This window comes from Berghia stephanieae, chromosome 2 (genome assembly GCF_034508935.2).
Source record: "Berghia stephanieae isolate SIO BIC M18660-M18661 chromosome 2, UCSD_Bste_1.3, whole genome shotgun sequence".
In the NCBI taxonomy this organism is placed as follows: Eukaryota; Metazoa; Mollusca; class Gastropoda; order Nudibranchia; family Aeolidiidae; genus Berghia; species Berghia stephanieae.
Genome location: NC_088361.1, coordinates 32,173,391 through 32,198,437, shown reverse-complemented (window position 1 = coordinate 32,198,437; position 25,047 = coordinate 32,173,391). Strand labels below are relative to the sequence as shown.

At 35.6% G+C, this 25,047-nt stretch overlaps 1 protein-coding gene across 1 annotated transcript; it reads right to left on the bottom strand.

Annotated features, from left to right (window-relative positions):
• Positions 1-696: 696 nt before the first annotated feature.
• On the bottom strand, positions 697-24,575 carry LOC144964726 (E3 ubiquitin-protein ligase arih1l-like). The gene is made up of 14 exons (XM_078899277.1): positions 23,674-24,575; positions 15,661-15,728; positions 14,999-15,083; positions 13,197-13,271; positions 10,451-10,599; positions 9,455-9,521; positions 8,987-9,093; positions 8,585-8,699; positions 8,163-8,293; positions 7,585-7,642; positions 5,309-5,392; positions 4,761-4,937; positions 3,372-3,484; positions 697-3,119 (listed from the first exon to the last, which is right to left on the bottom strand). The coding sequence occupies exons 1-14, from the start codon at positions 23,902-23,904 to the stop codon at positions 3,035-3,037; spliced, it is 1,545 nt and encodes a 514-aa protein (XP_078755403.1). The 5' UTR covers positions 23,905-24,575; the 3' UTR covers positions 697-3,034.
• Between the last annotated feature and the right edge of the window lie 472 nt (positions 24,576-25,047).

Genomic DNA, 25,047 nt, shown 5'->3' with positions numbered 1-25,047 from the left:
ACTCAGTAAAAGCCTCCCGGCCCTCTATGGAACCCCGCTCAGTTTTCTTCAGTCATTAGGACCATGGAGTCGGAGATTATCCTAGTTTCTATAGCGTACATACAACAGCAATTGCTTGCTACCATTTGGATAGGTTGCTAGTCTATCAGACCCAGCTACCCAATCACTGCTGTGTGGACAGGGGGTCAGAAAAAAAATCTCAACTTCACCCAGGATCAATATCGGTCACTTGGCATGTGAAGCGAATGCTCTACTACTGAGCTATCCTACCCCCATGTACTAAAGGTAGCTATGGAATTCAGGAATGTTTGCCAGGTCTTTTCGTTGACTGCAAATATATAGTCAAGGGGACTGAACGGACTAAATGGTAGGAAATATTCTGAGATGGTTAATCATTACTGATGCTCGAACCATCAATTAGTTTTTGTGATTTTTTACACCATTGTCCCACCCACAGAAGGACAGCAGACTCAAACCTCCATACAGGTCGCATGCCTCACTCTCTCTCACATCCAGAGGTTGCCGTTCTAGTCGGATCACTATGGCTCCATGTGTACCTTATAGCCTATAGCGTTTAAGAACCACGATGTAATGATTCAATCTCAAGTTTTACATAAGCGTCACCTCAAGTTAATTTGAGTTATATAAACCTGTCCCCACCCTCCCATTTCCCCCACAATAGGACAAGACGAGAAGTGGCTTGTTTGAAATTCATTTATTCATTCCTTAAATCATTTTGAAATTCAAATGAAATTATAGTAAGGTAAATCAATATCGACAGTAGTAGTAATAATGATTATAATAATAATTCTATTTATAGACTATGCAGTGTAGTATATACATGACGGGTTACCAAATTTCGCTCCTTCTCTCTCTCCCTTGTATACCCAGACTCATATAATTTTATACACAAACATACATACATACGCACGCGTGCACACATACACATTACGGTATAAGTACATACACATACCACTTAATTATAATAATAATAGCCATTCAATAAAAATAATAATCAATAATGCCAAACAGATTTAAAATTCATTTATAAAAAAGTCATGCTGCCCCAACCTGGGTACAGACTAATAGTAATAGTAATTGTAGTAGTAGAAGAACCTACATAGATGATAAAATAATATATCAAACTCTCCGCTGGTAAAAATAAAACAATACACAAATCGACACAGGGTTAAACAATATGACTCATCCAATTCAAACACATTTGAAATAAATGGAGGGGGGGGGGGGGGGGGTCGGGTCGGTAGTGATGATGGGTATTAAGCGTGTAAGCATCTATCACAATAGAACACCAAGATCAAGCCACCCAATGTATATGTGTGTATTATTATCATTTTTTTTCTTTTTGCATTGAATCAATTATGGATGATCAATAACTGATCTGTCTAATTCAATCCAATTAAAGTTGAATAATTAACTTGTTTAAAAAAAACAAAACAGGTCTATACCCAGCACAAGACTATAAAATTGTTGAATATTTAACATGAAAACCGGTTATTAAAAAAATAAAGCCTATATCCTAGTTTTGACTCAAAGACTAAAACAATTTTTGAATTCAAAATTTTAAAAATCATACTAGCAATATTTCCAATTACCTTCCTAAATTTACCTTAATCACCAGTAAGCTTTTTGATCACATTTGAGGTGATCCCAAGTCGTAACAGGCTCTACTTGTACTCCAAAAGTTCCTGCTTTAATTGTCATTGTATCAGACAGCAATCTGTCAATCACCATTCAATTCAATGCCTATTTAATCAGGTTTGGTGATATTGATGATGGCACAAGTTGCGAGGATATTTAATTTTGTGCTTGTGTGGTTTATATGGATATGGTAGTGAAGGTAAGTGGAGATAATTGGACAATAATAAAAAATAGTGGAAACAATTTTAACACCCCTTAAATGCCAGTCGGTACTGTGAAAAATATATTCTATGATTCCAAACACACAAGACTGTTCCATGACTGTGTCAGAGATGTATGTGTGGAAGGATAAAAAATCAAATTGCTTGCATAATGTTGCATTCATTGATCACTGAGATGAATTAGCAAATCACACACAAATACACACATACACACTCACAAGAAGACCAACAACCTTTACGTAAAACCGGAGTCTGGCTTTTCTTCAATAATAATAGACCTGCCAAAAATTGTCAATGAAAAGCTCTATTTCTTTGCGAAAATATTGAGATATTAAGAGAAAATAACGCAATGTCAGGTCCACAGATGGGTCAAAATATGTTATATCTCATCTTTGCTTTAAAAGCCTTTGAACAGAAGTGTTGTTTCAATGATCAGTGACACGATATAATAGCAGATTTAAAAAAAACAACATTTTCATAAAATTTTCTCTTTCTGGTAGAAAATCATAGTGCCGTCCAAATTTGGATTTACAAAATAATTGGTGTACAATAGTAAGTGATACATGTATAGAAGAAATGCATGGGGACAACTCTCAAGAGATGACAGCCAGTGCTTTTCATTACTTTTGTTCATGCAAACCAATCAAAATGCGATAGATGTCAAAAAATTTCAAATCTATCATTCTAGTGAGTAATGCAGAAATAAAAGTAAGACAAATCGTCGCAGACAACTGTTCAACAGACATTCTTGATGCATTCCCATACATTTTGCCTATATGTGTATCATGTATGACCTACCGTCTCTAAATGGTACTAAGTTGGGATGAATTAGACCATGAAAGTGAATTTAGAATTAAAATGATAAGAAATGCCAACTTTGATCTCTTTTTGCAATTACAGAAATTGTATTTATTCCAGACAATAATAAATAGAAACTAGTCACAAGTTTCATATTTGTGGTCATGAATTTGATTTCCAGCACCTCCTCATCCTGACATCATACAACGTTGAGACGGTGGATAAAATATTTGAAATGTTTCTAACTGTATAAGTGAAAGGTCTGGAAAAATAGCCAGTGAAATATGAACATTCCGCCTGTCAGCCAGCTCGTTATATAAAGGTAAGAGGTCACCCACCCTTACTGGGCCTTGTGATCAAAACTCAAGGTATTCCCACTGATCCTTCTCATAGCCCTCATGGACGTGATCCAACAACACTTTCCTACGACTCTCACAGTACCTGGGGAGGACAGAGAAAGGATGATTTAAATAATAACAAGAACATTTCACACACACAAACACACAGAGAGAGAGAGAGAGAGAGGGAGAGAGAGAGAGAGAAAGAGAAAGAAGAGAGAGAGAGAGAGAGAGAGAGAGAGGAGAGAGAGAGAGAGAGAGAAGAGAGAGAGAGAGAGAGAGAGAGAGAGAGAGAGAGAGAGAGAGAGAGAGAGAGAGAGAGAAAGAGAGAGAGAGAGAGAGAGTTTATCGTTACCTGTATTTGTCTTGCACCTTTTGTTTGATATCATGCAACACCTCTGATGAAATCTCACGCTCCAGATATTCAGACAATTGCTCTGTGGCATTTTCCAGATCTTTCTGATTGTCCTGAAAGAAAAGATTTTATACTGTTTATTTATAGAAGGCGAGCTGGAAGAATGGTTAAGGCATTGTACTATAACTTGGGGGCCCCAGATTTTAACCCGACATCAGGCACTTGTGTGTTTTTTTTTCCTTGGAGAGTTTATTAATTATGTACCCATGTGCTCAAGTGGACAACATGAGAGATTCCTGTTGATATCTGTTTGATGGATTATCTATACATCCACATGCCATGGCGAATTGACAGAATCTCATAATGCAATGAAGACAGACGCATTACTTTTATTTATTCCTTGTTTTATTTTTCTACATACAATCAACTGTCTCAGTCGAGCTGATTATTTCTATCTCCAAGCATTACTATAGAATGATAATAGTAATCATAAAAGCGGTGGTGCTTTTCCGGTTATGAAAGTTTGTGATGGGTTTTGGAAGTATTCTCAAAATTCTTCCAGAGCCATTAGGTCATGAAGCAGGAGTTTATCCATGTTACTGTAATGTTAAATAGACAGTAATGATTGCTTGCTACCATTTGGATAGGACAAAGTTGCAAAATCCTCCCTGTCAGATCCATCATGGTGACACAAAAAGTAACTGCAACCAAATAACCTTTCAAAGAGGTATACCTAGAGAGGCCACAAGGTACAATTGGTTTTATTTTCGAAAAAACAGCTTGAAGACAAAATCCTGTAGCAAATCAAAATGCAAGATTTTTACTCTTATTTCTGAACTTAATCTCATTTCTATCAAGTATCACTTTATAGTGCTCTACAATTGAAATTGATGAAATGCAATTCAATTCGCCACATAGGACATTTCTGAGGAAAAATAGTTTTCCCTACTTTTTCTCAAGAATAAAAAAATCTGGAAGTGACCCCCCCCCCCCCCCCCCCCCCCCCGTCCCAAATCTGCCTCATACGGTTGGGGTGCAATATCACAGCTTCGAACCCTCTGACCTTATTAAGGAACTGTTATGAGTCTACCTATAAGCCCGTTTTCTTCTTTTTCAAATCCTGGGCACTTAGCCAGAAATCACTGTATCACCATTTTTAATAAAATGTCAAAATCGAATATGAATGTTTATCAATAGTAATGAAGAACAGTTTGTGTTGGTTTGACAGTTCTTTTTTTTTTTTTCTTTCAAAATCATGACAATTTTGGTGATCAGACCTGCAAACAAGAGTGTGTAGCTTATGGAATATATCTATTTCTATCTAGAAAATAAGCTCAGACAAATGTTTTTCACAAGTTGAAAAGTCCATTACTACAGAGACAGACATACCTCAAAAATGATAGACTGGTTGTTTTTCTTAAGGTAGAAAGCAAAGACATAAGTGTACATAAGGGTTTGGCGACACAGACATAGGACATCCACTGCCTTCTTCAGGAACTGGACCTCGATCCATGACATGTTGTGTTGCTGCATCTCCTCCATTTTGGTCTTGATTGATTTGTACAGCTGGGAAAATGGATAAAGGGATAACAAAATAATATCAAAAATGGATGAGTAAATAAATAATTACATGCTCGACAAAAGGGGCATTAGTTCCTTTCTCTCAAAAAAACAAACAAAAGCAGATGGTGCCATCCACCTGAACCCTTGACGGTATTCCACATTATCCCTATCAACTGCATTGACTGCAATAAGCACACCCCCTTCTCTCCAAAATCTCAACCTATTAACAACGGTGATTTAACGTAAATCAAAATAATATGACAAACACTACCCCAACAGCTGTCCCATACAATGTATTCAGTTCAGCATAGGCATGTAGCTCTGCAAACAACCCACATGAAACTTGGCAAACTAAACAAAAGCTGATCTCTTACCTGATGTTCAAATTTGAGACTCTGCATGTGGTTCATGTATCGGTTGCAGTAGAAAAGATATCTTTGCAAAGCTGATCTCGACTTCTGAAAGAGCCAAAAGATATTGATAATAAATGTAGAATGATAAATTCAAGAGATACAGATTAAATCAACAATTAAACTAAGAAAATAACTATTTATTGGTAGCTTTAATTACATTCTTATCTTATTCATTTCTTGGTGTAGTTATCTCCTCATTGGCACACAAATCAATTGGGAAAATGTACAAATCATTATGAAATTCCCTTACTCAAGCTTGTAAAAATAATCGATTTAATCCACTCAAGGGTACGATCTCATTTTATGAGTAACAGTCAAGAGATCTGTCATGATAGGGAAGAAAGACGCATATCTAGGTCAAATTGATATTTTCTGGGATTCACATACTTGAGAGAAAGGCGCATTTTTCTATCTGGCTCTGGTAACTCAATCGTTGAAAATAAAAAAGCTGTTTCATTTTGAAAATATGCGACTTGACCTAATTTGGTTTAAATTCGTTTCGAGGAATGACAGATCGACGCATATTGAATGTGGATATGACAGAAGGTCGCATTTTGTAATATGCGTCTTTTTCTCTTATTCGCCCACCGAATGACATAATTTGTCTTTCACAAAAAGACGCATTTCGGATATGCGACTTTCTGGCAAGACACTCTCCAAAAATAAAGATATATGCGTCCGTTTGTAACTACTACAAAAGCACCATCACAATCAACTATTTCGAGCCTGGTCATACTTTTATGGCAGCTGACTCCACCCATGCCGGAATCCAAAGAGTTCTGAGACAGAAAGACGGCAAAATCTTTGATCTCAATGAATTTGAAGAATGTGTCGTAGAAGCAGGCTGCCAGACAATGCCGTTGAGGTTTAATGACTTTGCCAACTGGGATTCTGGAGTCAGTAGTTATCTGTTGAGCAAAGCTGACAATCGTCCCTACCTAGCTAAGATTGTTTGTGCTGAATTCAGGTGAGTGTCATCAAAGACACTCTTCTTCAAAACGAATGTGACATTCTGAAACGCGGATTTGTTTGTACGCCAAAGTATCGTACAAAACCCAGGGGTGTAGGATTTACAAGAAGGATGAGATCGTGAAACAACTTGTGGGTTTGACGCCCCCCCCTCCCCCCAATAGACGAAAGTACTGGATAGACCTACCAACCAGCTCCACGAGTAAAATTCTTTGCAAATCCTACAAGTGAATGTCCTTTCATCATTCACTGACTAGTTGGAAACGTTGCTCTTCCAAACAATGTGTACGAGCACGCAACGTTTACACCTAAGTAATGATTCAATTCATTATCTAAAGAGAAGAGATGGAATGTATAATATGTATGTGATAATATTAGCGATGATTACAAAAGCAAACTCCATGTTAGTGAACTATAACGAAAGAGGGAGAAAAAGAGAGTTAGTAATAGTTATATTATGAAAATTTACGTGACTGGTGCGATTGTTCTGAAATAATAAAGCATGTTCAACTTGATATCCTATATGTTTTTGATTGGTTTCTTCCTATTATTCCAGGGACCTGTGATTATGATGTTTTTGCTTATTATAGCTTAACATTGGGCGATATGCGTCCTCGCATGACACTGTATATCAATATGCACATTACCGCTAAATTAGCCCATGTCTATGACAAACAGACGCAAAAACAATATGCGTCCGTTTGTCACACACTGGATACACATCCGAAAGTGCGATGGATGCATAATATTTTTGCATCTATCTGTCAAAGACATGTGTCAATCAATTTTCAATCATGGTCTTGGCAAAAGGTCTTTTGGTGAATTACACAGTTAATACAAATATTTTAGTTTTCAAGTTCCATGAATAAAATAACAAAATTTTTTTTCTTTAATTACCTATTAATTCTTTTAGATTCGAGCCAATAGTTACAATGTTATTAAGTAAAACAGTTTTTTGCGTTTCCTGAAAAAGTAGGTTTTCCCGTTATGCGTCTTTTTCTCATATCACGGCAGAGATGCTGAAGAGACGAGACATTGACAATGATTGCAAAACTTCAATCCTAGACCTGTGAACTTGGGTATATCACATTATATATATTATTCTCAATGAAGGAAATGAATATTTGGGTTCATATCCATATAGCCTGCTGGGGGAATAAATAAAGTGTGTCAATCAATATTTAATATGCATTTCATAAGGTTATGGACACTTTAATCTAAGGGCATGATGGGATGGATTAGATGTCTACAAAGATATCAGTACAAACCTCTTGACTATCCCTGGCCTTCTTGGCATCATCTTCGTTGTAACGGTTACAATTGTACCTGAAACAAACAAAAAAACCATACATCAGGCCAAGCATGTGGGCAGCCATTCACTTAGGCTTCTTGAGTTTTACTTGAGTGACAATCAAACATACACAAGTTAAGCTACCTGTTTGTGTGGCAGATAATTCCAAATTTTAAGTTAAAGAGTCTGTATTAAAATTTTTAGATTTGTCAAGAAAGAAAAATCCCTACGAGTAATCTAAATTTCAAGTCTAGAGTGAAACCACATTTTACAAGTTAAACAATATATGGAAATAATATTTTTTTGGTTCAATTTGGCCATAAAACTTTATCTAATAGATCAAGATGATCCTCAATTTGTAAAAACAAAGTTTTTATTAAATTGAGTCCTCTTTTGAAGTATTGTATTTTTAGTTTTAAGACTATTTTTCTGATCATTTACTAAACCACTATGCCATTGGCTCACTTTACAGATTTACTTGTATTTTAGAGAAATCTCTCTATTTTCGCTAAGAGACAATGTTGTAATAGTAGGAATAGTAAACCACAAACTTACCATGAAGATCCATGTGGTTCCCAGGGCCCAAGGCACACCCAGCAGAAGTCTGCCTTACAGTTCTGATTCTTACAAACCATGTGGTTGCAACCGCCATCTTTCTCTATCGTCACATGACATTTAGGGCACTCCTGGAGACCAAAACCAAACAGACAGAGGTTCAAAATTTCTATGGTTTAATTTATGCTTGACCATTTAGTCTTATTCATTGACAAACAAGAAATTACTAATGAAGGTGGCATAATAAAAGAGAAAGATTGAAAAAAAAAAAAAAAAATATATATATATATATATATATATATATATTAGAGAGAGAGAGAGAGAGAGAGAGAGAGAGAGAGAGAGAGAGAGAGAGGGTTACAAAGCTAAGCAAATTGGGGGAATAGAAAAATGAGAAGGAGAGCCAAAGCACAACATCAAACCTTGGTGTTGGCAGCAATCCAGTTGGATGTCTCGCTATCATCATCACATTTCTTGACCCATAGCCTCAACCAGCGACAACGTACTGGATCATGCCAGTTCTCACCACAGGCAAAACTGGTGGAGGAAAATCAACCGTATTAGGTCTTCCTTATAAATTATAAACATTGTAAAATCAACAGCAGCAGTACGAGCAAGAACAACAAAATAATAAATATGTATTTACAGCGTTTAACCAGCTATGTTCCATAATCTAAGCACAAATAATAATGATGATGATAATAATAACAATAATAATAGTGACAATGATAATAAATATGCATTTATAAAGAGCTCAACCAGGGTATAGCAGGTGAGCTGCTCCTTAAAGTTAAAGTGGATCGACAGCAATTTGTGAAACTTACCAGAATGTGTGTCCACAGTTACAGGTGACAGGCTTGGCGTCATGGTGGGCCACCTTGACTGCATGGCCACAGTCTGGGGCTGGGCACCATCGCAGTAGACGATTACACTACAGATGAGGAAGAAAAAAAACACATGTTTGTTCGTTGGTATTGTCTCAAGTCAAAGCTGTTTGGCTGTTTCAGGGATTGTGAAAACTGAATATCCAAATGTGAAAAATGAGAAGTATTATATATATGCTACTTGCAAATTTTGAAAAAGGAGAAGTTATTTTTCTAAATTCTAAATTGATAATACCTCTGTCAGAAATTATCTTCAAGAATCACTTCAATATTACATTTTCACTCAAGACGTGCAAAAAAAAAAAAAAAAAAAAAAAAAAAAAGTAATACATCCATCCGAAGAGGTAAGATATAAAAAAAAAAAAAGAAATTATAAGATCATGCCCTCTGAAAGAGTAACCTACTTACCTCCACAAAACTATTTGTAATAATTTGCTGGTACTTCAACTTGACTTTCTGGTCTTTAATCAATTCCCTGAAAATAAGATTACACAAATATGATAGACAATATAAATAAGTCGATTTGCAGTGAAAGCTTTCCCAGATGGCTACATGATTTGAAAAACTAAACCCTTAATGAGTAGTAGTCAAATAATTAAAAAACAAAAAAAAAACAAAATAGAAGCTCAGACCTGCCAATTGAAAACTTCAAATTTAGTAATTTTTATGTCAATTTTTAGTAATATAACAAGGAAATTAGTAGTAGTAGTAGTAGTAGTAGTAATTATTATTATTATTATTATCATCATTATTTAAGTAATACAGAGAATGAATTAAAAATTCGTAATTTTCCATAAAAATGTGTAATTGGCCATTAAATTTGTCTAAAATTCGTAAGATTCGGTGGATATGAGAAGCCTGTTAAAAATTTTCCACTACAATTATCAAGACAAAATCAAGTTGGAGGAATCAGGACATGGAAATACATTAGAAGGCTAGACAATTTTGTCAAATGTTCACATTTACTATGTTTGGCTGGAAACAAAAATAAATAACTGCAACCATCACATGTGCATGTGTTTAGATTAATATTTTTAAATTTTTTTTTTTTGGGGGGGGGGGGGGGGGGGGTCAAATTCTCTTTTCTTTGATTGGCAAAAAGAACTGAAACTGTGATGTGAACTTCATTCTGTTGGATTTTCATAAGCTTTAAAAAAATTAAAAAAAAAAAAAAGAAAGAAAGAAAAGAAAGGAAAAGGAAAAGGAAAAGAAAAGAATGAGAAGACAATATCAAAACATACAGGCAATGTTGTATGTCTACAAATGATGAATGTCAAATTTAGCATTCTTCAAAAGCAGAATAATGCTTAACTAACATTCTATAATCTGATTTTAACCGCTAAAAACACTCATGTAAAGTTGATACATATTCAACTGAAACTTAAAGAACGGAAGAAGACTTACATAACACTCTTGTCATCCACTAGAATATCACAGCCAAAGGCAGCACAAGAAATAGTTTGACCCATTCCCTCATCCATGATCTTGGAGGTGAGGTATTCTGCCCAGCACTGGCCACAGAAACGGTGGCCACATTCAAGACCCTTCATATCCTGCAACAACAGCAAAAGACAATCATACAATATACTGGAACACAGGCCATTCTAATATGTATGTCATCTTATTACTTATTTCATCAATTTTACAATGAGAGCAATGAATCCCAGTCTCTGCTGCTGTTCTTTTTGAGGTCAGAGTTCAACTCTATAAGTACATATTGTATCCCTATTTTCCCTCGCGTTACATATGTAAACTTTTTTAATGTGAATATACCTAAGTCCAATTTTATTCTTAAACAATATCCGCAACAAGAAATAGCAATCTTCACGCAGGTCTAGATAGCTGATACAGGTAGGGTGTGGTGTCCACAAACTACAAGGCACAAGAAAAACACAATTTTAAAAATTGGGTTTAGAAGGATTGTTTATAATTTCAACTTCAACAAAATTTCCCTATCATAGGTGGGAATTGAAAATCATGGTTTCAGAGGGAAAAGTGGTTCCACCCAGACCAAGGGTGCAGAAAACTGCCCAAAATATTTTTGTTGTTGTGTAGTGGTCGTGATAGCGATGATGATGATGAGGATAAAAGTAACAAAAGATATGTTATCAATATAAAGTATAAAGTATCGTATTAATATAATTATTATGGATAAATTACAAATAAATCCTTAATAATTATTACGGTGTTGATGACGCACTGGTGGTTAGAGTTCTCGTAGTGATGATGATGATGTTCTGGTGGTGGTTGTAGTGATGTTAATGATGTGACAGTTTGTAGTTGTAGTAGTGGTAGTAGCGATGATGTTTAGTGGTTGCAGTGGTTTTAGTAGTGATGAAGATGTGGTGGTGTAGCAGTGATGATGATGTAACGGTGGTGGCTGTAATAATGGAAGTAGTGATGAAGATGTGGCAATGGTGGCTGTAGTTGTGGTAGTAGTGATGATGATAATGTGTTGTGGTAGTAGTGATGATGATGATGAGGTGGTGGTTGTAGTGGTCGTAGTGGTGGTGATGGTTGTAGTAGTGCTGATGATATGGTGTTGGTAGATGTAGTGGAAGTAGTGATGAAGATGTGGTGGTGGTTGTAGTAGTGGTAGTAGTGATGATGTGGTGGTGATGGTTGTAGTAGTAGTCGTAGCCGTAGTTGTGATAATGATGTGGGGGAGTGCTGGTTATAGTGGTAGTAGTTATGATGATATGGTGGTGATTGTAGTAGTGGTGCTAATGACAATTATGTGGTGGTTGTAGTAGTGATAGTAATGATGATATTGTGGTGGTGGCACTTGTAGTAGTGGTAGTTGTGATGATGATATCGTGGTGGTGGTCACTGTGGTAATGGTAGCAATGATGATGATGTGATGGTGGTGGTGATGGGGTGGCTGTTGTATTGGTGATGATGTGGTGGTGGTTGTAGTAATGGTATTAGTGATAATGAAGGTGATTTTGGTGGTTGGAGTAGTGGTGATGATACAGTGACAGTTGTAGTAGTGGTAGTTGTGATGATGATGTGTTGGTGGTGGTGGTGGTTGTAGTAGTGGTAGTAGTAATGATGATGTGGTGGTGGTGGTGGTTGTAGTGGTAGTAGTGATAATGAAGATGCTGGTGCTGCTTCTGATGATGTGGTGAAGGTGGTAATGCTAATAATGATGATGGTGAAGTGGTTGTAGTAGTAATGATGATGATGACGATAATAATGACGATGATTGTGGTATTTTAAATCTAAGTTAAAATTTCTGGATATCATAATTGGAAAATAGCAGGATTGAAGTGGGACCCTGATTTCAATTCAGCGGGAAACCGCTAAATAACAGAAAATTCTCTCCTATGCCCATTATCTTTTTGATCTTTAGACCACATTTAATCTATCGATTCAAATTTTGGAAACAAGAAGGAGATTATTTGGACATATCTTAAGGAGAGACAGAAATATTCCAGCTAATAAGGCAATGGCATTATTCTTTACACCAAGCGGACATAACAAACAAAAAAGCAGACCCACAACAAGCTTATGCACGATGATAAATAAAGACCTCAAGTGCCTAGATGACACACAAGAACTGAGATATGAAAAGGATTAAGAACACCTGAGAACCGTCGCAGCAGACTTTCATCAGTGAAAAGAACTCACTCAACAAATCAGAGAAGCTGTCAAAGAGTCCCGGTTCGAAATTTAGGAGGCGGTCACCAATAAGTCAAGTAAGTCAAGAGACTTGAAAACAAAGGTTAACAATAATATGGTATTGCGCCATGAAAAGATAAGTAATATTGTAAAAAGTTAAATGGATGACGCATTCAATAAAATGCTGTCAAGCTTGTGTGTTTTTTCCTTCAAAAATACGATGCAGAAGCCAAGAAGCTATTCAGTGTGGTGTGCAAGGGATTATTAATATATCTGACTTTTCCAACAAGGCTGATGGGGATGTGATGCTTATGATTATAAATTTTGGATCCTAATTCTGTCATGATCAAATATTTGTTTACACTGAACTTGTTGTTGGTAACAAGAAAGACACAAAGAGCAATTAATTGGGGCTATATCATCCTGCTTTTTCTGTTTATCCTATCTTTAAGCTTCACAAGTAAATACAAACTGTAAAAACCAACAAAATGAAAAGATAATCATGAATTTTGACAGAGTAACTACTTACATCCATTGCCTTAGAAAAGAAACAGATTTCACACAAGACATTGTCATCTGGAACAGTGTTGTTTCGGCCTGAACGCTGGGGACATGAAGAGAATAAAAACAATATCATCAAAATTTTTACAACCAAAAACGAAATCTGTACTGTCACTTTAAAAAATAAAAATTTAAAGACGGAAATTGATATCAAAGTCTGAGATAAAAGATTTCAATCCTTGACAAATGAGTTTTACAAATTGTCAAGAATAAGTGACGTGAAATTCTAAAACTATAGTGAAAAATAAAAACTATATATATAATAATAATATAATTCAATAATCCTCCTTTGATATTTTGATTTTTTAAATCTTTAAATTGAATTTTACCCACTTTGGAAATTATCCAAGCTGGGATTTCATTTGCATATTCAATCAAAACCAAATGAGGCAAATGTTAGTAGTTTGCCAAAACATGATAACTTCAACAAATCGGTTTACTCTGGAATATCATCTTCACTCCAGACCCTTTCCCTTATACCCCATTAAAAAACAAAAACAACAAAAAAAACAACAAAAAGCAAACCAAAAACAAAAAGAAAACCCATGATGAACCTCACATGAGCCCGGCCAGAACCACATTTGTCATCATAGTTGTATTGTGCATGTGCACAAAGATAATATATAAGATTTGTCATATAACTATTTCATTAGTACATATTACCCATATATTCAATTATATTTCTCTTTTGAGAAAGGAAAACTGATTAAGAATATTTTAAAAATGATATCAATGGCAACACGTAACTAAAATGAGATCAGTAGATATGTGTTGTAAGAGTGAGGGTGTTTAAATTCAATTTATTTTATGGTCTTGACATTACCTTATTAACTTTTTCAATTATATTTTTCTTTTGAGAAAGGAAAACTGATTAAGAATATTTTTAAAATGATATCAATGGCAACACGTAACTAAAATGAGATCAGTAGATATGTGTTGTAAGAGTGAGGGTGTTTAAATTCAATTTATTTTATGGTCTTGACATTACCTTATTAACTTATTATTATTATTTTAATTTTTTAAAGCGCCTTGAGGTTTCGACGAAAGGCCCTATAGAAATATGCTTATTCATTATTATTATTACAAAATTATTATTACTAACAAAATTGAACCAGATTTAAAGAAAAAAAATAAAATTGATTGCATTTATCAATGCCAGACAAGCGATATGTTTTTGAGGTTCAGAAGCTGACCCAGGCTCACAAAGCACATATGATTTCCTTTTTTTTTGTTTGTTTGTTGCTTTAGGTCTCTTCCAACACAATTGAGGTTATATGAGAGACCGCTGAAACAAAAAAAACAAGCAATCTAACAAAATAGTACAAATGTAAATCAAAATCATAACCTAAAGATATCATAAGCTAAACTATAAATAACCAAGAACAAACAGGCAGAAGATTTACAGAAAAAAAAAATATCCCCTGTCAAAAATACAATCACAAACCAAAGAAGCAGGATAGGCTAGTAAAGAGAAGAAGAAACGACATCACTATCGGATCGTACACCCATGCAAACATCATAGGTATATGATTCAAGGGTGATGCTCCCATCCAACCACCCGCTATGATTTCCTTGACTCCAGTGTCTGCTAAAAAATGGCATGTAGTAGGAATAAATGAGGAACTCTAAAGTGTAAAAACAAGGATTGTGGAAATGCAGCATGAATATACAAAAATAGTACGGTGAATAATTTGAAACATGAATATCCCGTGACAACACATCCTATATCTTTACTTTAAAATAACTGTCAAAATAAAATTCCAGACATACCCGAGGTGCCTTCCCAGCGTCACGACGATGGGGACTGACGACGTGTGCCTCCCAAAATAGTTTATCCTGATCACCATCATAATACCTAAAAACAATGATTAATACAACTTAATAAAAAAACTACTACATTTAATTCCCATTCATTTCCAAGGAAAAGTTGTGTTCATCTTCAGAGTATAGCTCAACATCACAGAGAAGTGTTTAATGTGAGCAAAAGTTTTAAAGAATCACCGGTGAAAGGGAGTACCTTAAAACCTGAATTATGCTCTGCTTCTTGGGCATAATTGATGGATGATAAAATACATGCTCATTATCCCAGTTTAGTTTTTATCTAAACGGTCAGGAAGTTGAGTTTCAAACACTTTATATCTACTGCACTTAGTGTGGATAGTAAAAAAAAGTGAGATAAACAAAGCCATCCCCTTCAACCATTTATGAATGCGGAGCTAAGATCTTAAAAGACTATTCTGTGGTGTACCAAGCTGAGTAGGAGGAGAGAATAACAAAAATAACTCTAGCCTAGCTAAAAAAAACCCCAAAAAACAAAACAAAACAAAAAATCACCCCCATTCACTCAATAAAAATGATTAGAGCTCTGTACAAAATGAATGTAGCCTTTGAAAAATGCAAATAAAATAAAGGAGAATAATGGAAAATCTTACCTTTCCATAAGCTTTTCCTTATCCCACTTGAAATGATTGAGAAGAATGCGTGTGATGGTGGCTGGAATCTGATAATGGAATAAACAAAAATTTTAATTGATTAAACTTAGAGCAGACATGAACAAAATCATACATGACAATGCAAAAATTATACAATTGTTATGCAGGAGCCGATATAAGAAATATGACATTAGGTGGATTCTTTCTTTAGTGGAGGGGTGACATGATTCAAATTTAAGGAGAAGAAAAATAGGTAAGAGATTAGTGTAGACCTACCCACAGCACTTATCAACCACATGCATATTACTAAAAAAAGCTAATAATATATCTCAGATATCATTACAGCACTAAACTTTATCTTTAAGTTGTTGACAGAATGAAAAGGAATTTTTTTAAAAATGCTGATATAGATGGTGTAAGAGACAAATCATGCAACCCATGTCAGGGTTTGATTGATTAAAGTATTGGTTTTATTTATTCATCAAATCCTAGTGACGGACAGTAATTTTTTTTTTTTTTTTTCTGAATTCAGTCATACCTTCAGACTGAACACAAAAATTTCAGACAGCATATTGTCTTTAATGATATCCATTCTATCCATAATCTAGATTCATGGAGATTTATCAGACAAAATAACTGAGTCCTTGTCCTAAATATATCAGAACAACTAAAAATGGATACAACATCTGCTCCCTTCATGTTGGGATTATCTAAGGTAACCTTTAACAATAGAGGCCAACTACTGGTTTGGATGAAAATCCATATTATAATATTCATATTTAAAAGGTATCCTATACTTTCAAAATTAATATTGTAATGCATAAAACTGTCCAAAAAAAAAAAAGACAATAAAAAAACATTTAGTGCATTCGCTTTCTTCACAATACTGTTGGGACCAGAAAAAAATGTCATAAGAGTTGTCGTTACAGTGGAATAACCAAAATTTGGTGAGTGGGTGGGGTGGGGGTACCAAGAATCAACCAGTTGATTGCAACCATTGAAATCATCAATCTTTATTTTGGACCAAATTGATACAAGGCAATTTGACATTAGAAATCTGAGCTTCACTTTATCAGATTTTCTCACGGTTATTGATGATCGTGCACAAGTTGTAATAGGGAATCCCGCAATTGGCAGCATTGCCCTTCTTTGTCAATGCCATCTTGTCAACTTTGACGAGAATCTGCAACTCCATATTCAACAGTTAGCTGCTGTATTCTGGAAAGACATGTATTTAAAAATTTGGCCAGAAAATTTGCCCTTCAAATATCGATTGATTTAAATGAGCTTCATACTGGCATATAAACTCAAACTCAAACCTGGAACCCTGCGAGGTCCTAAGAAGTTTGCCATTTTTGCCAGGATGAGGGTCATTAAATTTGATTGATATTTGAAGGATGAGTTTACTGGTCAAAATTTTAATTACGTGTTTTTTCAGAGAATGGCAGTTGACCGATTAATGGTCAGCTTTTTTCTCTTCAACTTGGTAAAAGTAGACATTTTGATTCATTCCTGTATAATAACAGTGAGTTGATAGTAGAGTTGGGCACCACACTAGAATCAGATGTCTATTCCAGTTGGAACAGTTACAAACGATCAAAACTATAGCTATGCAGCCGACATTGGATGACGCAGAATGACTGACAAAAAAGAGATAATGAATGATTTTGAGCATGTGATATGTTTGGGTTCCATTCACATCTGCATGCACACACACACACAGAGAGAGAGAGAGAGAGAGAGAGAGAGAGAGAGAGAGAGAGAGAGAGAGAGAGAGAGAGTGTCAGGGGTGATGGGGAATTAGTATAATGATTGTAGTGTGAGCTTTGAGCTTTTATATAGCGCATGTGCAATATCGGCTAAACGTGCTCAAAGCACTTTACAAGTGGTCTCTGACCAACAGCAACAGTTAACATGTAGGATGACACATGACCCCTAGTTAGATGATATTACAATCTTTTTCGGAGAAAGACAACGCTGTTAACAGAAAATTTACGGTCATGTACTCATTTTACACATGAGTACGGTGAGAGAAAGTGAGTAAAGAGCCTTTTCCAAGGACTCAACTATGCGCTATTCTCTACATTTATGACAGGTTTTTATTTGAAGAAAAAGCAAGATCTTTGATTTTGATACAAATCAAACCTGAGTTTCTTTTGCTCGCAGTGATGATACAGAAAAAACAAGGAAATCTTTCAAACAGTAAACTCACCAGGATCATTGTTGAATAATAGGGTAAAGTAGGAGGGTAACTTTTAAACTTATTGAAACAACACTAGCTTGCTTTTGATCTCTTTCTAGGTGTAGGCTTAACCTGTTTCACTTTGTAGACTGCACTTTTATAGCCTTTTTACATGGCCTTCTCCCGATTTTATCATAGTTTAGCATTTGTCCCTCAAAATTAAAAAAAAAATTGGTAGATTCTTGATTCCAATGTGCTATTTGTTGCCTTCGGGATAATGGCTTAGAACAGAAAAAAAAGATTGAAAACACAGACTCCACATGGTGCCGGTTGACGATTGAACTGGATGCAATGAAAGTTTATTAGAATTCAACTTAATCAATATGCAGAATAGAACAGATGCTTACTGTATATAGTACAAAAAAACAGTATCAGTTTAGTTTTTATTCTTCGGTAGTAACAAAATTGATGTTCATCGTCGACCGTTGTAATAAGATTAAAATAGCTGACTGTTGTTTTTTTTTCTTTCTTAAAATCGTAAAACGTAAACGATGAACATAAAAAATGACACCTAATTATTGTTATAACTATTCACCCCAACACCTACGTACAATACGACACACAATTAATAATACACCGAATTTAGAAATAGTGAACATTTTGAGATCTTTTGAGTTATTCAAGGCATACAGAAAAATAACAAAAAGAGCAAATAAAGGTGGAAGGAAACAAAAACAAAAACCAGGAGAAGCCAAAGAAAAACAATGACGGAAGGCAACGGAAAACCACCGTCACTAACAAACTTTCCCAGGACATCAGCTGACCCGAACACGCTGAACGTTTCAAACTGGTGCGAAATGAAACAATCATATTGGCCACGTGGAATATACGTACATTGAACCATTTAGGAAAATTTGAAAACGTTATTCAAGAAATGAAAAAGTTCCAAATTAACATCCTTGGAATCTCAGAAATGAAGTGGAAGGAAGAAGGAGTAGTTAAAGAAGATGATTTTGTATTGTATTATGCAGGTGGAAAACATCATGAAAAAGGAGTTAGAATTCTTTTAGACAAATCAACATCAAAGTGCTATTTAGATCATGTTGCAATCTCAGAAAGAGTTATTTTAGTAAAGATGAAAGGAAACCCGTTTAATGTTAATATTATTCAAATATACGCCCCGACATCAGACAGTGACGAAAACACAATTGAGACATTCTATCAAGATATGGAACAAGCATTAAAACAATGTAAATCTGATGAAATTCATTTAATAATTGGTGATTTCAATGCAAAGGTTGGTAACGAGAGAGTTGAAAATATCGCTGGCCCCCACGGACTAGGTACCAAAAATGATAGAGGGGAAAGACTTGTCAACTGGTGCAGATGGGAAAACCTTACTATTGCCAATACATGGTTTAAAAACCACGATAGAAAGAAGTGGACATGGATAAGCCCAGGTGGCCTTTATAAAAATCTGATAAGACTTTATTCTGGTCCAACATCGATTCAGAAATAGCGTACACAACGCAACAACGATTCCAAGCGCAGATTGTAATAGTGACCACAGACCTGTCAAGGACACGCTAAAAATAAAACTTAAACAAATAAAGAAAAAGAAAGTGGAACCAAAACTGCAATTAGATCTATTGAGAATTAACCATCAAATAAAAAAAAGATTACAAAGAATGCGTGAAAGAAAAAAGTGAAAACTTGACCTCAGATATAAACATAGATGAGTACTGGAATCAAGTATCGAACTGCATCACAGAATCTGCAAGAGAAACTATTCCATCTGTGAAAAAACACGAACCAAAACATAAGTGGATGGATGACAAGATCTTGAAACTGATGAATGAAAGACGAAAACTAGAACGCAACAGCAATGAATATAAAGAAGCTAATAAGAATAATAAGATTATAAAACGTGAGTGTAAGAGAGCAAAGGAAGATTATATTGAACATGAATGTCACAGAATTGAAAGACTAAAACAATCTAACACCAAACAATTCTACCAGTCAATACAAGATCTAAGTGGAAAATGCCCAGCCATGGCAAGACGCAAACGGTAATATACTTATCGACAACAACGAAATTTTGGAACGTTGGGCAGTATACATAAAAATCTATATGCGGATGACAAAAGATGGACGAGCTTGGATAAAGAAATCTCTACTGTGAACATGGGTCCCCAGATTATGCGAGAAGAAGTAAAAGCTACTTGCAAAGAGATGAAAAAAGGGAAAGCAGTAGGCCAAGATAGCTTCTCAATAGAATTGATTGACGCCCTTGACGATCTGGGAATAGACATTCTGACAAAAACCTTTAATGCCTTATATGAAAAGGGTGACTTGCCTAATGTCTTAAGACAATCACTATTCATTACGATACCAAAAAAAACAAGGTACTATTGACTGTGACCAACACAGAACAATCAGCATAATGAGCCAGGCCACAAAAATTATGTTAAGAATACTTATGAAAAGAATGAGGAGCAAGATCTCTCCAGAGATAAGTGACGAGCAGTTTGGTTTTGTTAAAGAAAAGGGTACGGTAAATGCAATCTTTAAATTGAAAACATTAATGCAACGGTCAATCGAAAAACAAAAATCACTTTATCTCTATGCTTCATTGATTATTCCAAAGCTTTTGATTCAGTACAGCACGATACGCTATTCAAAATCTTAGAAAAGATCGGTATAGACAGTAAAGACCTTCGACTTGAGAAAAACATATTGGAATCAAGCAGCGTGTGTCAAACTGGATAATGAAACATCTGACTTCTTTAACATCGAGAAGGGAGTAAGACAAGGTTGCGTCTTATCACCGGACCTTTTTAACATATATAGTAAAATAATATTCAAAGAAATTGAAGATATGAAAGGCGTCGTCGTTGGAGGGCAGAATATGAATAGCATAAGATACGCAGACAATGGTACTTGATGGCCTACTCTCCAGAACACGTGCAGAAAATTTTAGATATAGTAGTGTGCAAAATTGAAGAGATGGGCCTGAAACTAAATATTAAGAAAACTGAATGCATGGTGGTCTCAAAGAATGACAACAACGCGACCTTCCACTTGTCAAGCAAAAGAGAGACCATCAAACAAGTAAAGAAATTTAAATATTTATGCACTATCATCACCCATGACACACGTGACATAGAGAATATAAAACAAAGAATAGCAATAGCAAAAAACGTATTCCATAAAATGCGACCAGTTGTGTCAAACAACAACCTAAACTTGAAGACCAGAATGAAAGTAGTAGAAACATATGTTATAAGTACCCTTTTATACGGTTGTGAAACGTGGACTCTTGACAAAGAATGTACGAGGAGGTTAGGTAGAGGCATTTGAGATGTGGGTGTAGAGAAGAATGTTGAGGGTATCATGGACAGACAGGTGTACGAACGAGGAAGTGTTGGAGAAGGTGAGAAAGGGAAGAATACTGATCAATAACATCAGAAAGAGGCAGTTACGCTTTCTGGGACATGTGTGGAGAAGAGACAGATTAGAAAAGTTGGTAAAATCTGGGATGATCGAAGGAAGAGAGCTAGAGGAAGACAGAGAATGACATATATCTAAATAACCTAAGAATGGCCACATGTGACTTACAAAGCAACACAGATTTCATGCGCATCGCAGAGGATCGTGATTCGTGGAGACAGCTGACCGGCAACGTGCTCAATAGCACAAGCCACGATGGATGATGATGAACAAAATTGAACATGGCCAATTTACACATTATGGCGATGCGATGAAGCTGAGCAACTTGATCATTAAATTTTTTAATGCCTAGAGTCCTGATGAAAGGAGAAATGAAGGAAACTTCCAGTAACCTTTGTGGATGGCTGGATTTAGGATCCAGGGGAAAATATTGCAGACAAAAAATAGCAGATTTTCATGGAAAAAAAATCATCACTGAGTATCCCTTAGAAATCCCTCAACTGTTCTCTTTTATTTTCAGCACAGTAATAGTATTCCTTGTCATACCACCTTTTTTTCTCAGTATTTACTTCGACATTCTGAAAGTTAAAGGAGACTGTACTGTTAAAGATCTCTAGGGTCTAGACAGGTGTCAACAAGGCCAAGGTAGTTAACAAATCCCAAGATCCTAATTAATACTATTTGTTTACTGACGCCTAATAGTAGACCTTTCTAATTTCTATCTATCGTTGATCCTCAAGTGAATATGGGTCATTGGATTTAAATACGTTAGCAAGAATACATTTAAGTCAAGTAAAACTGGTAATTAAGAATGGACTGGTGACTGGTCAATGAATGGGATGTATCTTCTTATAAAATTTATAATAAATTGATAGTTGTTCTGTTTTAAACGAAGTGGTTATTCAGAGTCGACTCTGGATAACTGTAGGCAGTTATTCAGAGTCGACTCTGGATAACTGTAGATGGTTATTCAGAGTCGACCCTGGATAACCATGTGTACAGATATTTAGAGCCGAGTAGCCTATCGAATTATCGAGTTGAGTTCTTGCGAGATGAGTTTGTTTCAATTTGATACCAGTTTACTACGGTTATTTTGTGACTTTGGCAATTTTAATGCCAAATTCTTAAAACTTGGCGATTTTTCAACTTCAGTCGCTTATAAATAAGAATCTTTAATCAATTGCAAATCATTTTCCATCAACAAAGCAAATTTAAATTAGCTTATAAACAATCATTTCTTAAATCGATCAGCCTAACTTATTATCTCTCTATTACCAAATGATATCTATAAACATAATATGAAGATAGAAGGGTGGCTGAGAGAGAGAGAGAGAGAGAGAGAGAGAGAGAGAGAGAGAGAGAGAGAGAGAGAGAGAGAGAGAGAGAGAGAGAGAGAGAGAGAGAGAGAGAGAGAGAGAATTAATGAATTGATTTTTATTTTTTTTTAAAAATTGTTTTATAATTAGACACAAGTTGTAATGAATTCTATAAACAAATTCAGAACAATCAAACAAAAACAAAACAAAACTTAAAAAGGAAGAAAAAAAAAAGACACGCTTATAAACCTTATAAAATCGTCAAATGAATGTATTATCATGTTACAGCTAAAAAAGTACACAAATATTTACACCCATTTGCTCCATCCCCTTCCCTTTCGATCATCTTCTCATTCATGGCCACCATGTGTCTTGTGCTGCCTTTGACATTTGGCGCCAGCGTGTCTAGACTAACGTCATAAATTAAGGAGTGTCACCAAAATTCATGCAACTGAGCAGAGGTGTCAAAAAATGATAGAAGGCATATTATTGTTTTTTCCCCCTGAACTACCACTGAGCAGAAAATGTTTGACATGACCAAAAACAACGGAACATTTATGAACAAATCCTAAAATCCCAGAAATCCGCGGAAGATTATCATCACTGGTCCCCACTATATTTTTTAAAATATTACATTTTTTTTTTTTGGTGCAAAATCTCGACAATTTGCAAAAAATTGCAAATTTTGCGGCCGCAATGCAAATCACCGATGCAAAAAACTGCCATGACAGAAGAGACAAGAAAATACCAAAAAGTAAAACGTTTTTTTTCCCGTAGGGTTAAACAGAGGTGGGAGAGAAGAAAAAAACAGAAAAACCGTGTGGTTGGTAACTGGAAATTCATCACTCATAACTGTCTACAGTTATTCAGAGTCGACTCCCCGACTCTGAATAATAACTGTAGACAGTTATTCAGAGTCAACTGTCTACAGTTATTCAGAGTGGACTCCCCGACTCTGAATAACCGTAGACAGTTATTCAGAGTCGACTCTGAATAACCGCAGCCGTTTTAAATATGACATGACTTGATGATAGACTGAAGTTAGACTTTGACGAACAATCTTACCTGCACCACAGCATTGACGTCTTTTATACTGTCCACCATGTACGAAACGATCTGGTCGGTTGTCAGAACCTCATAGGTGAAGCCTTCGTCGTCTCTTCTATCATTAGCAGAAGCTTCTTGCTGCTCCATATCCATGGGTAGTTCCTCCTCTTCATTATCTGATAAGTCGTTAGAGTCTTGTGAATCTTCGGAGAGATCATCACCATCAAGGTAATCTTCATCACTATCCATCTTTACTTTAGTTTATCGCTTAGCTTTTATTGATGAAAACTGATCGAAATCTGCATATATCGACGGAGGTGGGACTTGCACACTTTTTTTTTACTCGAACACAAAAACTACCGGGCTTTCCAAGTCCCCAAACTCGAGAGATGAAGAATATTTGGATAGGTATAGATGTTAAGAGATGGTTTTATATGAAACATCAAAGTCTATTTATAGTTTCTGGGTCACTATAAAATTTTAGAAAGGCAGCAAACATTGTCCCAAGCTCACTATTGACAAGAAGTTTCAACTAAAGGGCAAAAACTCATCGAAAGGTTTACGTTAGTGACGTCACTTTCGGGAAAATCCGAGTAAAGTATCAAATACCAGCTCGCCAAAGCAAGGTATTTCTAGTTAACTTTGTAAAATATCAAACATACATTGGGTTGTTCAAATTAAAATGGCATTAACACATTTTCAATGACAGATGCAGTCAGGGACCATTTGAGCTCGACGTCTGCATTCAGCATTCAATGTTTTCATTCGCAAGATTGACACGGAGATGACATCATAACTATTGATGTTCTGAGGCACTGTGGGATTTATTTCCAGTATTGTTTCTATAAATAGAATAGCGTCTTCCTTCATTTCAAAGAAGAAAAGAGTTCTTCATACTTTACCTATCACGGATTGTGATTTTACTCATGTTGATGTTTTGTTTTTCGTCAGTCCAACGAAAAGAGTCGTAAAAGAAACAATCGAAACATTTAAGTATTTAAACTAAGAGCATTGCATCAATTCGAGTCAACATGGGGTTTTATTACCAGGCCTTTGAAGGACATTTTTCACAAGATCAATGGCCTCATAAACGAAGCCAACTAAGAGCCCCCCCCCCCCCCCCCCTGCCCACTGCCCACCCCCATGCCCCTACCACGCTGTTTTGCATGCTCTGGTCATCTGTTACATGTCAAACAAAGGACACAAAGAAATAATGTTACCCACGTGTGTGTGTTTGTAGAAAATTCCTTTATTACATGTGTGCACCTGTAGTTGGGCTCTTTGTGTGTATATGCGTGTGTTAGGCGAAAACTAGGCTAATGTGTGTAGCAATAAGGTGTAAAGCCTTGCTCCCTCTCATTCCACCACTCAACTATTCGAAATAGAAAGATG

Coding starts and splice junctions, on each gene's coding strand:
- LOC144964726 (XM_078899277.1), bottom strand. CDS start 23,904: ATGGATAGTGATGAAGATTACCTTGATGGTGATGATCTCTCCGAAGAT. Junction 9,094..9,454: donor TTACAAATAGTTTTGTGGAG/GTAAGTAGGTTA, acceptor CCTCATCTGTAG/TGTAATCGTCTACTGCGATG. Junction 5,393..7,584: donor AGGCCAGGGATAGTCAAGAG/GTTTGTACTGAT, acceptor TGGCTCTTTCAG/AAGTCGAGATCAGCTTTGCA.